We start from the raw sequence: 18,631 nt of genomic DNA on the forward strand, positions 1-18,631 counted from the left end.
CCTTGAGTTCAGAGTGATGCCCATCATTAAAGGGGAAGTTCGCCCTGAAGAAAAGTTAGTTGCTAAAAATTAATAGCGAAAAAACATTGGTGCAGGTTTGAGGAAAATCCATTAAAGATTAAGAAAGTTATTAGAATTTTAAGTTTGGGAGTTTGTGACGTCAGCAGCCGCCCCATAAAATATGAAATGCAGAAATTTCGTTTTTTAATGGTTCGTGGTAACTAATTATTTTCGGAAATGGTTTGTGTATTGATATACTAAAGGTACAGTAAAAACCATTTGAAATTTTCTGAGAATGTGACATTTCATTGATTTTTTTTACCGTGTATATAGGAAATTTGCTTGCATATGCATGACGTCACAAATCAAATAATTAAAATTCTAATAACTTTTTATTCTTTGATGGATTTTTTTCTCAAACTTTCGGCAATACATTTTATTATTTTTTGGTTATTTTCACAATAAACTTTTTGTCAGGGTGACCTTCCCCTTCAATGTACATGTGTCATGCGGGTGTCATTTAGTTCACGATGGAGCGAAAAAATATTTTCGGTTTTTGGAGCCACTGTAGTGTACTTTTTGCGGAATTCGATCTCCTTATTGTCGCAGATAAGAATGGCAGCAACAACGACAATTTTGTTGCGGCAGAGGCCTGCTATTTTATGTGTCGCAGCTCAGAATCTTTTTAGGAATAACCACAGAACACTGGCTTCGAAGTAAGTTCTTTAGAAGCTACATTCTCCTCGTATTGTTCGGTTATGTGGATGTATTTTTGTCAAGTGCGACATTGCCAGCCAATAGTCTTCTTTAGTCCCACTCGTTGTCAAATGTGTACTGTTGACGTGGTGTGATTTATGATGAGTTAATTTTTTTTTCCAAGTTTGGGGTCCCACGAAAAGAAAGTTGACTAAGACTTTTATTATGTGTAAGTGCTTTCAGGCTCTGATCCATGAGAAGAAGAAAGAGGAAAGAATAATGAAAAGAGTGATTTATCCAGGGAAAAGAGAGGGAGAGTAGCCAGTAGGAAAAGCCAAAAAAAAAAAAAAAGCATAGGCAAAAAAAGGGGGGGATTAGAGAGAAAAGGAGGGGGGGGGGTCAAGGGTTAGAGAGAGATGAAGAGAAGGAAAATAATGTGCAATGAGAGGGGAAGGAAAGGAAGAGAAAGAAAAAGAAGGAAATAAACAAAGAAGGGAAAGGGAGAGACAGAGGAATCATTGAGAAAAGGGGAAAGAAATGAAAGGGAGAGGGAGGAAAAGGAAGGTAAAGAGGAGAAAGGATCTCTAACGTTCACTACAGTTAGGGGAAAAAAAGGGAGAGAAAAAAGGGGTAAGACACTCATCCTATGAACGAGGTTATATAGCCAATATAACCTCGTTCTCGGCACTATACCGTAGCATGGACAAAAAAAAAATCGACTATTTTCGTCCCAATCCCTTGCCCCCAAATATCACAACCTTATCGAACTAGATCAAGTGTGATACTTAACATAACTTTATATTAGAAAGATATATTAATTGCGGAAAATCATAAGAAAAAGGAATAAAAACTCACCGATTTTTCCATCTCCAGTGACCGTTACTCCTTTGGTTCGTTCAATGGTGTTTGATCGTGACAAATCGAAAAAGAAAAAAATATCACGAAGCCATAGAGGTTCATCCACCCGGATGGACGAAACACTACTCGTGATGCATTCTGGTGCATGTCTCGATAGCCTCGACAGATTGGCAATTTTGTTTCATCTAGATAAACCATTTTAAAGAATAAAAAAGTCAAAATGGCTATTTTTTTGCTTATCTATAGTGTTTCTAGTATGCATCATTTGTGTGCTTTCCTCTTCCCTTACCATTTCTCTTTCTTTTTTTCTTCCTAGCGTAATTGAGTTTCTTTTAATTTTTTATTTCTTCCTTTTTTCTCAGTCTTTGTTCTTTGTTCTTTTATTCTTTATTTCTTTAGGGGGAACTCTCCCCCCTCCTCAAATTTAAGGGGTATTGTATGTGTCCCCTCCCCTCCGCCGCCTGTGACAATGATTCTAGTGTAAAAAAAATAGTTGAACAAAATATTGAGTGTCAGGTACGTGAGAAAAAGACGAAGACTGGATCATATCACGGAGCTTCCTAATATTATGCTTCACCGGAAACAGGTAGGAGCTCATTTTATCCAGCTCTGTGGTCGCCACTATTCAGTGGGTAGCTTTCTTTTATTCAGCACAAGAGGGCGCATTGACGTACTTACGTAGGAGATTATGGGCCAGACAAGAATAATGAAAAAATTTCCTGATGATTTTACATGATTTTTTAATCAAAGTTACAATCAAGGACGATATTTTACTAATTTGGACATTGGAATCCTGTTTAAGTAGAACCAAAATCTATGTTTGGGTCAGCACAAGAATTGGTAAGTCAGACTCTTTTACTTCGCGCGTTCCTACATAGAAATGACAGTGTTAGCGGCACTGGTCTCAGATCAGTCCCACCCCGTACCTTTCCCTGTATGGTGAATGGTCGGGGTGAACCAGTGGGGTAAGAGAGAGAGAGAGTAAGGCATGTAAGGGAAGGGGAGAGAGAAAAAATACAAAATTTGAAGGGATTGGGAGACAAGAAAAAAAGAAAGGAAAGGGGGAGAGCCAGAGGAAAGATAGAAAAGGAGAAGAGAGAGAGAGAGCAAAGAAAAGAAGGGGAAAGATGGATAAGAGTAGGAAAAGAAGGGAAAGAAAATAAAGGGGAAAGAGAAAGAGAAAAAAGGAGAAAGAGAAGAAAGGGAGAGAGGGGCAAGCTTGGAGAGGGGAATGGAGAGAGGAAAGCAATGGATGAAAATGAGGGGGAGAAAAAATAGAAAGGAAAGAGAGAGGAAAGGTAAAAGGACAAATTATGAGGGTAAGAACGAGGCCATGCCAAAATGGCCCTGTACCCCCTCTTCCATGAGGTGGCGAAGGGGAAAACAGAAATTGAAAAAAAATGAAATGTTTTCTACCGAAACTGCTACCTCCGGTCCTCATGCTGATGCTTGCCCTTTTCATAACAATAAAGAGATAAACACAGAGGATAAAGGAAAATAGAATAAAACAGAGGAAAGAGAGAAGGGAAAGGAAATATAGAGAGAAAGAAAGAAATAAAAGGAAGAAGAAGAGAAAACAGCAAAAGAAATAGAACTTTAGAAGAAAGATCAGGGTTTTTTCAAGAAAATTGTAAATCTAGAAGCGAGCCTAAAAACGTTGCCTCCTCTTGTACCAAATAATAGATTACGAAGGGATTGTCATGATAAGAGTCATGATAAGAGACTGATCTAGGGGCTGAATGGACTGTGACCCCCTATTGGTGATGCAAAAAAGGGAGAATATACATATATTAACAAGATTGTTTCTTGCTTTCTACATTTTGTCTTCTCTTTGCTTTCAGGAAACTACAGACAGTTGGTAAACTAGAAACTCCAAAGCAGCACGGAAAATATATTACAGGACAAGTAAGAATTTCTCATGTTCATGATTGTAAGAAAATTGGAATTTGATGATGCAGAAATGGCAATAGTAAACAAGGTGGTTCATATTGATTTTTGTTCCACAGTTTAAAGGGGTAACAAAATTTAAATGTCACAGATGTTTTTTATTGCGTATGAAACTTGCTTGCTCAACACTTCAACACCAACCAAATGTTGATTTGGCTTGTGCTCCTTATTTCTCAAGTACAATGTATGAAGATCTGATATTCTGTTTTGATTTGAGGTTAGAGCCGAGGTAACGGGTCAAAGATTAAAAGTGATTAGTAAAGACATACCAGTTTCAGACTTGTTCGTATAGGATTAAATTGATTTTTTTCATCATGAAATAAATATGCATATGTCACAATGGAAGATGATTTCATATGAGAGTAATAAAGCAATTTCAATATTTGTTCGGCTCCTCCTCGGAGGACAATTGGGTCAAAGTTCTCCAATGATAGTTTTATAAAATTCAGAGATTTCAAGTTACATTTGCATATATAAATTTCTTATTTTGCATCCATGTGGATGAAATTTTCATTATGCATGTTTGATTTTTCTTGATGTATTTACATCAACTTTTTGTTGGATAGCCTTTAATGCTCACTGCATGCAGTTGCTTTGTGCTGTTTATTGTGCAGACCTCAATCCAACTACATGTATATAAAAGAAATTTTTATTTTGTCTTTGTTTTCCAGTTATTTTTGCATAGAATTTTTGGCTATCGAGGCATCCTACTTTTCCCTTGGTTAGCCAGACTGTATGACAGAGATATATCTGGAAACAAACAAGAAAGGTAAGGGGTCAGTGCCCCATTTTCAATAGCATATTTCAAACCATTACTCATGGAAGTTAGGAGACCTTGTAGTAAACCTAATAAATTTATGATTATGAGGTTTTAAGATAATACTTGCATGATATTTTTGTAATATTCAGGTGTCATTTGTCTTTCAGTTGTGTGATTTTTTTTTGGTCTGAAAGTTGTGAATAAAGACTAAATAATAGACAAATGCCCTACTAGATATGAGTTTACATTGATTTGAAAAATATTAATTGCATATTGATCCGACAATTGTGTCTACAGTGATATTTATCCAAGCGTTTTTTTTTTTTTTTTTTTTTGGGGGGGGCTCCCTGCATAGCATAAGTGAGATATAGGCGCCGATTTTCCAGCGGCGGCAACATTGTAAACATTAAAATCTTAACCAAGGTTAAGTTTTTTATATATGTCATTAATTTGAAAGTATAAGGACCTATTTCATGAAACTTAGACATAAGGGTAGTAAAGTTTTACTGATTATGTGGCATGAGCTATAGGTCACTTGATCAAGGTCAAAGGTCATTTAGGGTCGATGAGGTTTGATCATGTGGTATTAACATCAAAAACCTATTAAACCCGGGTTATGATTTCTAATTTTCAAGAAAATATTGAAATCATAAGTCCCTATTAGTCATAACATTTATGTATAATTGACAAACATCAGTAAATTGGTGAATGCAATTTTCAGGTGACTAGGTGAAGGTCAAAGGTCATTTGCAGAAACTGATATTAACTTTAGAAAACAAATAACCAAAAGTCAAGATTTTCAAAGTAATGTTTATCTAAATCTAAGAAGTCAAAGAAAAGTGCAGTGTAGGCATATTTCGGAACTGAAAGAGGACTTGCTCAACTAAGATTTGATACAAGGATAAACTATGCTAAGGGCTGTAAACTGATTGCACTATCTTTCAAAGTTAGTGTAATGAGAAATCAATCAAATAGCTGCTAATATGGAAAACCTGTAGTGTGTTTCATAATCAATGCCAGAATGTCTGGGGGAAATGAAGTGAGGGCAATATGTACAGACTAACCAACCAGAAGTTGACTGAAGTAGAAAAACATTCATAAAAACATGCTACTGTGTGTTAGTTTGGGTATAACAATCATTAGACCTGTAACAGTCTAGGACTTATGGTGAGTTCAGTCAAATTTGTACTGTCCAAAGGTTTGCATCTGTCTGAGGAACTCACATTACAGACAGATTGTTGTTGTAATAAGCCTTTTCCAAATTCTGTATGGTTCCATTTCCCCATGATTTATGAATTTTATCTCCTTATTTAGTTTTTCAAAAATTTAATATGTAATTTTCATAAATGCATTGTTCTATTAAGCATCATTTATATGTTCAGCAGGCCTACTGAGAAGATAGATGGAATGCCTTTAGATACAAACAAAGAAGTGAAGGGAAAAACACATGTCTACTACCAAGTTCTGATTGATTCAAGAGATTGCCCATTCATCGTGAGTAATTCCACGCTTTAGTGTTAAGATATTGATATATCAACTAGGCTTTTTATGGCCACCCACCTACCTTAAGCATGATTGTTTTTGGGTCACACATCTGTCTTTCCATCCTGTATTTGTTCTTGCTATAACTAGAGAACCATTTTATGGATCAACTCTAGCTTTATTCATGTATGGAAGAGATGATGATCTGATTAGATTTTGGGTCATTTTTTCAAAGGTCAAATAGGTAATTCCATACATTGGAGCACCTCATTCTTGTGATAACTCATGAACTATTTGACCGATGAACTTTAAAACGAAGTCCAAGTATGCATATACATGTAGAAATGACAGTGATCTATCATCTAGTGAGTTTTAACGTTAAATCGTCACAGAGGTCATTATATACTGTATGTGATAACTTAAGAACTGTTTGAGGGTTTTACTTCAAATTTAATCCAAGTAGGCCTATGCATAGGATTTATGAGGATCTCACTAGTTTTGGGGGTCAAATGTCAAATTGGGTCATTAAATAAATAATTATGTGACCAGGCATGGAAAAACCGACCACAAAAAGTCGCAAGAAATTAATTTTCAGTTGAATACCCTCTCAATTTTCATGAAATTTCATTAATATTAATAAAGTGGTATAAGTGGAGCCATCATCTTGCTATCCCAGCATAAGACATTATCCACCTCAGGCTCACGCACTTTGGCTACAGAGAGTGAGATGGTGACTTTACCATATGAAGCAATGTGTGGAACATGGCTTAAATTGATGCAAGGCCATCCAAGGCGGTAACGTTGGATACCTAATTGATTGTCCTCAGTGCCCCTTTCACTGGCCTGGGAGATTTTTTGTGCCCTTTATTAATAAATTTTCTCATTTGTACCGCAATATAAAAATGTGCCCTTTTGAAAAGTGGTCTTGCCCTCGATATACTCCAAAATTCAAGGCCTGGAAACATAAAGTGCATTATTTTTGTTTTGTTTGTCATAAAATTGTATTGATAAGCACCTGAATTAATACAATTCATTACAAAGCCTGACAACAGTATCTCATATGAGATATTTTATGATGACTGAAAATTTCGAAAGAATATAACGACCATTGTTTGATCACTAGCATGTGACTTTATAAGTTATTGATGTACATGTACTATGATGTAATGATTAAAATTACAATAAGCCTTTTCCAAATTTCATTTGCTTTTTACTCTCTTACTAAAAATCTCTTGACAGAGGGCACAAACAGAAGCAGTCACCTTTCTTGGAAACCAAGATAACAACAGATCTCTGTATGCAATACCAGGTGAGAATTATTTGACTCTATCTCGCATTAAGTTTTTTCTATTTTACAGCACAACATATTAATTCAGAAAAATACAAATTTCATAGAAAAACAAATGTTTCCAGGACAAAGGACATGAATTCTGAAAATAAAAATGAAAATCATGAGAAATCAAAGTAAAATCCAATTTAAAAGAACATATCAATGGAAAAACTTGACGTGTTTAGCACATGTTTGCCAAGCTGAATCTGCATACTGCTTTTATTGTATTTATTATACATGTACCAAGAGAGTAAAAAAATAATGAAACTTAAGTTACAAATCTCAAAATTTAAGGAAAATAATATGTCAGTCATTATACATGGCTTGAAAGTGGATCTTCTCCCAAAACATTTGATACCATATTAATGTGGTAAGTTGACAATGAATGATCAAGTTTGACTTTTGCTCTGGTATTGAATCAAAATAAAGTGTCTAGTCACCTCTTGAATGATTTATGATACTTATTTCTCCAAAATACCATATGGTTAGGGTTATCGGTTTGAATACAATTGCCTGTACAGTGAAGTATACAGGTAACTGTAGAAGAGCACCCTTTCGTCACTAATAGTCTCTGTGTATTTGATCTGTTTATTGTCAGGTTTGGACTATGTAGCTCATGAAGATGTCTTACCATATTCATCATCTGGTGAAGCAAGTCCCATCAGTCATGAACTCTTTGATAAATTCTTAGAATTTAATCCTGGCCAAGGTGAGAACATGCATCTCTGCATTTGAATACGACAACATTGATGAAATTTGAATTTGATAAATTGTTATACTGGTTTTGTAATTAATAGAATCATGGAAGAGGGCTCCAGGGAAAAGAGATAACTGTTTTAGGGGTTGGCTGAAAGGAGGCGGTCTTTCACACTTGCCTTCTAAAGTACAGGGTTATTGCATTGTACGACATGGTATTCATTTCATGGATGTATCCTTCATTACTGAAATGAATTAAAATTATGATAATACTAAATTTCCTGTGGTGAGAATGCTTTATATTAACTCTTTGTAAAGTTTTGTTTTTGTGGACATATTTTATGATGTTGCGGGGGGGGGGGGGGAAGGGGGGGGGGGCGGATGTGGCCATTACGTTTAGTCTCATTCATATAAATAGGGTCTTCAGGTGACATGATGATGGAGTATTACAAAACACCTGTGCATTAGACCATTAAACAATGATTTATCAGTTTGATTTGCAAAGTCGTTATTGTTAATTCTCCAAGATGGCTGCTTTTTCAGAACCTCAACAACACTCTTTACAGTATTCAGATATGATGAGCCAACTCATGCATAGTGTAACCATCAAGTCTAAATAAAATAACTGAAGTTGGAGGATAGACATTTATGGCAAATCATTTATTTTTTTTTTAGGGGGGGGGGCGATTGGGAATCATAAAACCAATTCATGGACATTTGATTATGATATCTTAAGCCATGATAGAGTGATGAGTTTACCTGTGTAAAAAAATGGTAGAGAATCTACCTATTTGTTAATCAGTGAAATGTCTTGATTTTCAAAACTATAAAAATACACTTGTGTATTTGTCATCCTACCCTCTCTAGATCCCCACTTCACCCCTAAAGACACCCTGCGTGCATGGCAGGAGAAGAACCATCCCTGGTTGGAGTTATCAGATGTGCATAGAGAGACTACTGATGGCATACGAGTTACTGTCATACCATTCTATATGGGTGCTAGGGTAGGCAATATTTACCATATGGTTTGAATGGCACAGCATCTATCAGACACTATATTAGATTATATATGCAGTTTATTACAGCACTATAATGTCAAGTTTGTTTTAGAAGTGGAAAACTTAATGGAAAGAAACAGTTCAGTAAAGTTATGAATATTTTTCATGCAAAAAAATTGGATTACTATAATAAAGTAAGAAAATCATGAATTAGAATTGCAGGCAAGGAGAATATGAACTTGGCTTGGCATTTTGGCAGTTATGTATTTGATAAAATCTAAATACATGACTGCTCGAGATGGCAAGCCAAGTTCATTCTCTCACATTTACTTCAATGCCACTTTTATTTTTGTATTACAGCAAAGGTTGGACAAAATAAATAGGGGCACAATAATATCCAAGGCCAAAAAGAGGGGCATCAAGGCCATGGCCATATTGGTCTCTGATTAATTCAAGCCTTGAAAAAAAGTTGTCATTTATGAATCTTGACTTTTGTTAATAAATCAAGGAATTTATAAAATGCAAATTTTGAATTCTACTAACAAGTAAGTACTGGTATTATTTCAAAGTTGCAATATATCAAATTCAAATTGGTCAATTTGATCCTATTCCTGTAGGCCTATAGCTTATTGTTGTTTATTTTTTCTTTGTAAAAAATATTAATGAGATTTGATTTTTTTTATTAACTGTAGGTTTCACAAGATTCAAGTGTTTACTGGGTAAGTCAATTATATTAATAATAACATCTTATTCAGCGCTCATGTCTGTCATAAGATATAACACTCCTGATGCTCCACAGTTCATTTGATCCACTATGCCACCTTGCTAGATTACCTGGCATTCATCACAAATTGTTCTTGAACCATTTGGCCCATATTATGAAGTCAGGTTTAACTTATACCACGGTCTAACTCTGCTAAAATTATGGGGAGCCAAAACTTCAAAAATTCTGTTTATACTGTATATTTCTTATGTTTACTATTTTGTTTCCTTTTGCTTTCATAATGAAGAAAAATATTTCAAAATACTTCAGTTATCATTCCCAGACAATTTGGGTTAAATGAGTTAGTAATTTGGATGTGTACTGTTAGGGATTTGCCCCCTGATTGGCTCTCCATAGTTAAACCACAACTTTAAAGTTTAAACCAGGGTTTTAATTTAAATCTGAGTTCAGAATGCGGGCCATAGGCTTTTATGCAAAACACATTTCCACCAGAAACTTCAAGTACTAGAATTCACATTGTGTTTTGATCATTCTTGACTCATTGATATGTAGATTTTGTGGCCTTTTTCATCTCATTTTTTTATTGCTCTGTATCATGAGTTATTGGACTTAACAAACAAATACTGTAATTTTTCTCTTTGAGTTTGATGCATTAAAATTTAAAAAATATCATTTCAGTGGAGGTACTGTATCAGACTTGAGAATCTTGGAGATGAGACAGTACAGCTGAGAGAAAGACACTGGAGAATATTTAGTCTGTCAGGAACATTAGAGACGGTCAGAGGGAGAGGAGTAGTTGGACAGGTAAATGCCTTAATTAATAAGAGTTGACAGAAAGAAAGAGAGAGAGAATAACTATGGCACTTCATCAATAGGGTTAAATCTCATTTTTTTCTTCTAAACATTACTAACTTCTTATATATTCAAAGCTGCCCTAGCAGCCACCTGTATGGAAAGGCAGCAAATTGTGAAAATTAGCCCTAGAAAATCAATATTGATTTTTTGCCTGGTTAAGATTGTTGAATAATTATGATATCCAAAATGAGAGACTTTTACTTCAAAACAAATACAAAAAAAAATGGTTTGAATGATCATTGTTTCATCATTTGATTAAGAATAGCACATTTAATATGTTTAGAGGCTGCTAGAACTTATGATCTAAATGTTCTTGGATAAAGATATGTGAAAGTTGTGGTAAAGATGGTAATAATTACTGTGAGCTATTAAATTCATTAGTGATATTCAAGAAGAATATTATTAGAGAAATTGTCTAATGAAAAGGATTGCTCTTCCAATGCCCTCACATTAAAAAAATATATCAACTAAACCTGTCAGGATGAAACTTTTGATGTATTTCCATGCATGCTTATTTGTGTGCAGTGATTGTGACCCTCGGAAGAAATGAATCAGTTTCAATCATCATTGCTTTTCAGCAAACAAATTCTGAGGCCCGTTTCATTAAACTTGCTATGATAACAAATTTGCAACAATTAAGAGCTGCTAAAGTCCTTCAATCTAATTGGCTAATTGTAAACTTGTTATAGAAATTGTGGATTTGTTATTATCATAAGTCTTTGTGAAATGGGATCCAGAAGTAAACAGCTTTATACAATCACTTGAGATACAATCCCAGCTTCCTCCATTATTAAAAAACAACTCCAGTACTAAATGTTATCGTTGAATATCCTTTTATTTTGAAAGGAACCCATATTATCAAAGGAGCAGCCAGCCTTTCAGTATAGCAGTCATGTTTCATTGCAGGCACCGAGTGGACACATGTGGTATGTAAACCGGGCATTATGTAGCTCATTCCACACAAAGCATGACTAAATGATATTAATAGACCAAACAAAAATGATTGCAATCATATGCATTTACGTACCACCATCTAAGAATATTCCTTTTTACGACATGCACAGTTGTTTTAGAAAGCTTCATATTTGTTAGAAAATGTTGGAGTTTGACTAGCTAGGGTAATTCATAAGGCAAATTGGAAGTTTTGCACACTTTCATATGTAACTGGTGACCATTTTTGGATGCTAAATCAGATTCTCAATCATTTTGATTTCATCAGGAAATGTTTAAATGCCACCTTTGGAGATTGAAATTTTCATTTTTGGCAAGCATCAAGTGGTAAATTCAATGTTTTTTTTCTTCAAAATTTGATTAGGACTATTGAAAATACTCTCACATATGTTAAAATAAGGGGATTTTTTCAGATATATCTCATTTAGCACAAGAAAAGTTTACCAGTCATGTGTTAAACATTGATTTAAAAACATATTTTTGAATAGCCCCCTATTGAACTAACTGAATACAAACCCAGGGTAGAATTCATCGAGGCTGAGGGCTATATAGCCTCATTGATTTTTTAAATATACCCTGTAAAAATATAGTTTGGTTTGATATAAAAGGGAACTTGGAATGAAAAAGGCAGGGGGAAAAATTGCTACTAAAAGAAATGTTATTTATTCCTTGGTGTGGACAGCTCTGTATTTTGATAAAAGACTGGGGGCAGTAATGATTTTGCTATACAAGTAAATGGAAGCCACTTTTTTTTTTAATGATCAGTTATTCTTTTTAAAAAACTTTTTTTTACTTTTAATAAATTATGACAAATTTGCTACTTGGTCATATATGTGTTTGTTGTCTCAAGAGATTCGATTTGGGCAGAGTTACCTGTAGGGGTGGTGCCACCAGGGGCGGGGCAACCCCCCTCCCTTCCCCATGAATTGCTGCCCCTGCTTGTGGATAGGAAGTAAGGTCTGTAATCAAAACTAATCTGCAGACAAACCTAGTGATGAGTTTTAAGTTTCTCTTGCTTGAATTTGTAAATTTAGGGGGACATTCCGCATGGAGAAGAGCGATGGTCAGACCTTTGACTGCAGAATCCCTCCTTTCACATTAGAAAGTAAACAAGATGATCACTCCAGTCCACATAGCTTCTTCTGGTGAAAGGCATCTCAAGGACAGGATGAAGGTCACTTTCCTGAGTTCACCTACCAATGCTCTGTCAGTCAATACTATTCTCCATGTCACTGAAAGAGACAATGGATATCTACAAATGTCCAACAAAACGCATATAGAAGGATTTTTTCCATTCAAAATTTGATAAGGCCCCGGTCTGAATGTAATTCATCCAAGTGGTCAGTGCTTCATCAATTGTAGTAATGAAAGCCTAGGGTAACATAGTAACACTGTCATCAGTGGTAATAAACATGCAAGATCTTTAGTGGGTGTTTCATAAAGCTTTACAAATGACTTAAATAGCAAACAGCAGGAATATCAAATGACACATTTGATGGAAATAATAGCTTTCGTATTCGACATTTTAACAAGTTAGGACTGTAATTGTAAAAAATGTAGCTCACTTAGAAAAAATCCATGTGAAAATAGAAGTGAATCTGCAATTTATTTAGGTGGCGTGATTTAAAATCATGCAAAATTCAAGCATTTTGAATGTTCAGCTTTATGAAACAACACACCTTTAACTTGTTAAGCTGTCCAGTTCAGTTAATTTCAATGGGGGTACTCTTGATAGCAGAGTTTCCACTAACACATTATGTTTTGTCAATTATTTTAGAGAAGAAACATGTCAAATATTCTCTTTTGCTTTCTGATGTCTACTTGTTTAGTACAGTTTTGATCCTGATAATTTTGCTATAAATTATATATTAGACACACTAATGGTGTTAACTTTCTTTTTTACATTGTTTGTAATGGTTGGCCAAATTAAACCCATTGGCCCGTATTGTGAAGTCAGGCTCAAATCAAACTCGGGTCTAAAGTTGCTATTTAACTATGGATAGCCAATTGTGACATAAATCTCATACAGTAGAAGTTCAGTTTACTAGCTCATTTGAGTCTCAAATCATTCTTAACTGTCTGTGGAGGATAGATAGATATCTGTCTTCACCATTTAAGTGTTAGAAAAGAGCACAGTAAACATTAGAAGCATACAATGTAAACAATATTTTTAAATTGTTGGCTTCCCATAAGTTTAGTCCAGGGTTAGACCATGGTCTAAGTTAAACCTGACTTCAGAGTACGGGCCATTGACTACTGGATTCTGCTATCCCCATAGGCTTTACACTTACACAGAGACCTCCGTTTTTCAATTATGTAACAGGTTTACCTGTTGAGTAATAAATTTCTGCAATCCTCATAGGCTTTGTACACAGACCACCGTTTTTTTTTTAATTAGGTAACGGCTTTAACCTGTTAACTACTTAATTCTGCAATCCCCCTAGGTTTTGTACAGGGGCCACCTTTTCTAGTAGGAAATAGGTTAATTATTTAGACATGAATAATGTCAACAGCAGGTAGTATAGTATATTTAATGCAGTGGGTGTAAGCTGCCTTATCAGTTATGCTTGAATTACTTCATTTTTTTTTAAATTCTAGTCCAGCCTGTTATAACAGTCCTATTATAGGCTCTGAAAATTTTCATTTCCATTTTCAAGAGCTCAAAATAAATTGGGAGTCAGTGTTTAAAGTGTCTTCCATTGGTAGCATGTCATATACATATTTATAGCAGATTGATTTTCTTTTTGATATGATGATGAGAATGGATGCTTAAGTTTATTTTGTTTGTTTACAGTGAAATTCATTTTACCCCTATGGCCTATGTATTTTCTTTGGTTCTAATAAGCCTGAATTTAATAATGCAAAAGAAGAAATATTGATATATTTATTACATCTTAATATTTATAAAGAACGGTTGGAATACTTAGCATGTTATGTGTGTCTTCATGCACAGTGCTGTAAACCATGCATGCTTCTCGCTTTTAAAGAAATAGACTTTGATCAAAGTGCATAACACATGTAATTGGTAAATTACCTGAAATAATCTTTTCCTGTGAGTTCCTGCTCAGGTCAGAAGGGTCATTTTACAAAGAAGCAATGACATATTGGCCAAAGTGTGAGCCCTCAACTATCGTTTTGTTCTTGGATTTGTTTTAAAAAAGTTATTTTTAAGTGCTAACATCAGTGCCCATACTATGTAATTATCTCATTGATTAATATGCAATAGAGTGCATCAAATCTGACCAATGAGGAGAGACAATAAACCACATGAAGCTGGGAATTTAAGAGTGATTTTTAGTCAGACTTCAAAGCTTTGTGAAACAACACACTAGTAGAGTGTGGTTTATTTGTTAAATGAGTTGGACAATTTTAGTAAAAATATGAGCTGCATGACCCTACATGCAATCGAGGCATGTTTATGTTAAGCAAAGGTTAAGCTATTTGGTTAAAACTGATTATGACTTACATCATCAAGTTGATTAATGTTTAGTTGTCAGTCACATTTATAAAATATAGGCTGATTTAGTGGTCAAACTTAAGATGCAAGTATGACTGAACAAAATTAACAATATGGATTTTAATTCATGTATACTGATATATTCTAGATGAAAATGTCTCACAATAAGGTGTATGTGACCTACCACCCCAAAACTGTCACTCAAAATGAATTATGAGATTTTTATTGTGCTTGATAAGGTACATTCTAAGCTTTATAGTTTGTCAAATTTGATCAAATTAAGTAAGAGCTTAAAGAAATAAGGGAAACAAGTTTTAAAGTTCACTCAAGCATGAGATGTGCACACTGTGCCGATCGTAGTGAAACTTCCAGGTAGTCTGAAAAAATAATGGTCAATGAAACTGTTTATCTCCCCTTAACTTTACAACTTCAAACTTTGACGGTATCAAGACGAATAATTATTCTTTCAGATAAGCTACTTTTATAATTTTTACCATATGAAGACCTGGGGTGTTTCACAAAGATTTAAGTATGACTTCGAGTCACACTAGTTGCATGCAGTATAAAAGGAATGACCCCATTCATTGGTCAGATCATGACAAGAGGACGCGCACTTTTGCATATTGATCTATAAGATTGCACGTTACATGTCATGTACATGTTGACATTTAGGTGCGACTCTTAAGTCGTACTTAAATCTTTTTGAAACCCCCCCTCGGGGCCAGTAACACAAACCTGAGCAATCATCATAGAGTATCTTTACGATTGATTGCATTGAACACATTGTACAATCAATCGTGAAAGTCAATCACTATCATTTGTGTTACGGGACCCAAATTACTATTTTGGCTATTTGCAGAGAACCTTCCCCGGTGGCTAAGTGTTGTTGGTTTTGAGGTGGGGGGAGGTCACTATGGCCCGAATTCACAAAGGTGGTTTTGAAAACCCACAGTTGAGTCCATGGTTTATGCAGATTTCCTGTATAAAAATACGCTTAATTTACTGAAAAGTGTCCAATGCTGATGTGCGCTTTTGTCACAGTGTGCCAAATCGACGCCTGTTTCCGTGGTTATCCACGCTATTTTATTCATGAGTCCACTGTTTTTGTCTCGCCTGCATAGCAGAGCGAGACTATAGGCGCCGCTTTTCCGACGGCGGCGGCGGTGGCGGCGGCGTCAACATCAAATCTTAACCTAAGGTTAAGTTTTTTAAATGACATCATAACTTAGAAAGTATATGGACCTAGTTCATGAAACTTGGGCATAAGGTTAATCAAGTATTAGTAAACATCCTGCTCGAGTTTCAGGTCACGTGACCAAGGTCAAAGGTCATTTAGGGTCAATGAACTTTGGTCAAGTTGGGGGTATTTGTTGAATTACTATCATAACTTTGAAAATTAATGGATCTAGTCCATGAAACTTGGACATAAGGTTAATCAAGTATTAGTGAACATCCTGCCTGAGTTTCAGGTCACGTGACCAAGGTCAAAGGTCATTTAGGGTCAATGAACTTTGGCCAAGTTGGGGGTATTTGTTGAATTACCATCATAACTTTGAAAATTTATGGATTTAGTTCATGAAACTTAGACATTAGGTTAATCAAGTACCACTGAATATCCTGTGCGAGTTTCAGGTCACATGACCTGATGACCATGGTCGATGGTCCTTTAAGGTCAATGAACTTTGGCCGTGTTGGGGGTATATGTTAAATTACCATCCTAACTCTGAAAGTTTATGGATCTAGTTCATAAAACTTGGACATAAGAGTAATCAAGCATCACTGAACATACCCTGTGAGTTTCAGGTCACAAAACCAAGTCAAAGGTCAGTTAAGGTAAATAAACTTAGGCCATGTTGGGGTAATTGTTGAAGTGCCATCATAACTTTGAAAGTTTATGGATAGAGTGAATGAAATGTGGACATGGGTGTAGTTGACAGTCTTAAGTCTCTGTTCAAATGTCATTTATGGTCAATGAACGTGGTACTATGTCATTATATGAATGATGTTTTTATTAATGATTATTTTATAGTAGTTTTCAAAGTTAGCACTGCTGCTATATTAAATTGCGTAATGCAGGCGAGACTGCCAGAGGCGTTCCACTTGTTATTCATGAGTCCACTCCTCATACACTGGACTCATGAATAAAATAGCGTATCTTACCATGGTAACAGGCATTAATTTGGCGTTCTGTGACCAAAGCGCGCATCAGCATTGGAAATTTTTATACACGCGCCCGATACACACAAAATTAAGCGTAATTTATACAAGAAATCTGCATAAACCACGGTTTCAACCGTGGGTTTACAAAACCACCTTTGTGAATTCAGGCCTTAGTTAACCCAAAACCATTAAGAAGTAGGATAAACATTTTTTATCACAAAATATCTCTGCACTCTACATAGTCCATGGTGACAATGCATGATTGCATTTTGTGTTATGCTGGTAACACTGATTTTTCTTTCTTGACTTTTTGTATATACAAAGCTTTAGTGCTTTATAGGACACATGAAAATTCTGCCATGTCATTAAGTGGGAATCTTGCAAAGGATCTTTTCTAGGGGTTTTCCCCATCATTTGTGTATGCTGTAATGTAAGGCATTGGCAATGAAAAAAAAAACCTTTTGACTATCCTAAAAGACTAGTGTGCGGGCATAGTCCCTTTGTTTTCGCAATTTGCATAGCACATAATGCAGAGTCTGAAGTAGCGAGACTACACAGCTAGAGCCTGTGGCGTCTAGTCTTCACTCTAGACCTGATATTTGTTAAAGTATCAAATATGAGTATGTGCTTGCAGACTACTAAAAGACATAGCTCTGACTTCTATAGACCACTGAAGGTTCAGGAATTGAAAACTTTTTTGAGGACTGTTTCTTTGAATTGTTAAGTGTGAAATATTAAATTAAATGTTTCATTCATGTTTTTTTTCTTCTGAATCTGAAGTAAAATCTCAAGCAAACTATTCAAGTTTTCCCAAATAGGGGACTGCAAGTTTATGGATTGTTTATGTATTGCACATATTGTGTACAATTTGAATAATTGTATTTAGTGTGTGACAGGAAATTTACTTTTGAACTCATTCATAAAAGTTATTTAATCGATCATTCATGATCATACATATATGTTAAAAACTTTGGCAGTTATTATTCTATTTTCTTGAATATCTATATCATGCTTCCCTTGCTTATATGTTTAGCAAAACAACTACTTCATTATCATTAAGTGTAAATACCCATTTTTGTTATAAGAGTAACTGTAGCAAATCTAAGAGATGTAATGTTTGGTTTATAATGGAAGGGAAGGTAAAGCTTTGTTCCTGTCTTAGGTCAAACTTGAAAAGAGAATCATCACAGAGTTATTGAAAATGTTTATTGAATGGTGACATTCATTATTCCAAAGGATTGAATACTCTGAAAAGTTTATTCTGAAATATGCTAAATGCATGTACCAAGATGTTTGTACATCAAAAAAAAAGAATAGGATTCATTAATCAAAACATTTGTTGCATTGTAATAAAAGTTTATTAATCTAGATAAAAAGAAAATAGAATTTTATTATTCAGAAGGTTACAGTTATTTGAAATTAAGGTTTGATAGTCCATAAACAAAATAAGACTGGAAAATAATCTTCTATGCAAATTTTGAAAATTGTCCAGATGCCCTGGGAATGTAAAGTATCTTACCCAACACAAATAATACCACTTTTGTAAAGTGAATTTATTCACTATGGTTCCAATATCATACTCACTTCTGTTTAGTGGAACAATAATGTTTCAAATTGATATGTCTATCGTTAATGCCTTCTTTATTTGTAAAGTGTTAGTGTAATGTCTTTGATTAATTAATTGATATATTGTAAATAAAATGATGATTAAACCGTA

At 34.8% G+C, this 18,631-nt stretch overlaps 1 protein-coding gene across 2 annotated transcripts; it reads left to right on the forward strand.

Annotated features, from left to right (window-relative positions):
* Positions 1-555: 555 nt before the first annotated feature.
* Positions 556-18,630, forward strand: LOC129254634 (polymerase delta-interacting protein 2-like). 2 transcript variants are annotated; one of them, XM_054893137.2, is made up of 11 exons: positions 556-716; positions 3,396-3,459; positions 4,173-4,270; positions 5,644-5,755; positions 6,983-7,052; positions 7,672-7,782; positions 8,637-8,773; positions 9,460-9,486; positions 10,170-10,295; positions 11,193-11,272; positions 12,332-18,630. In XM_054893137.2, the coding sequence occupies exons 1-11, from the start codon at positions 616-618 to the stop codon at positions 12,444-12,446; spliced, it is 1,041 nt and encodes a 346-aa protein (XP_054749112.2). In that variant the 5' UTR covers positions 556-615; the 3' UTR covers positions 12,447-18,630. The 2 variants fall into 2 exon arrangements, with proteins under 2 accessions (XP_054749112.2, XP_063968130.1); XM_064112060.1 differs by having other exon boundaries at positions 5,647-5,755; positions 12,332-17,650.
* The last annotated feature ends 1 nt before the right edge of the window (position 18,631 follows it).

The sequence above is a fragment of the Lytechinus pictus genome, chromosome 2 (assembly GCF_037042905.1).
Source record: "Lytechinus pictus isolate F3 Inbred chromosome 2, Lp3.0, whole genome shotgun sequence".
Classification (NCBI taxonomy): Eukaryota; Metazoa; Echinodermata; class Echinoidea; order Temnopleuroida; family Toxopneustidae; genus Lytechinus; species Lytechinus pictus.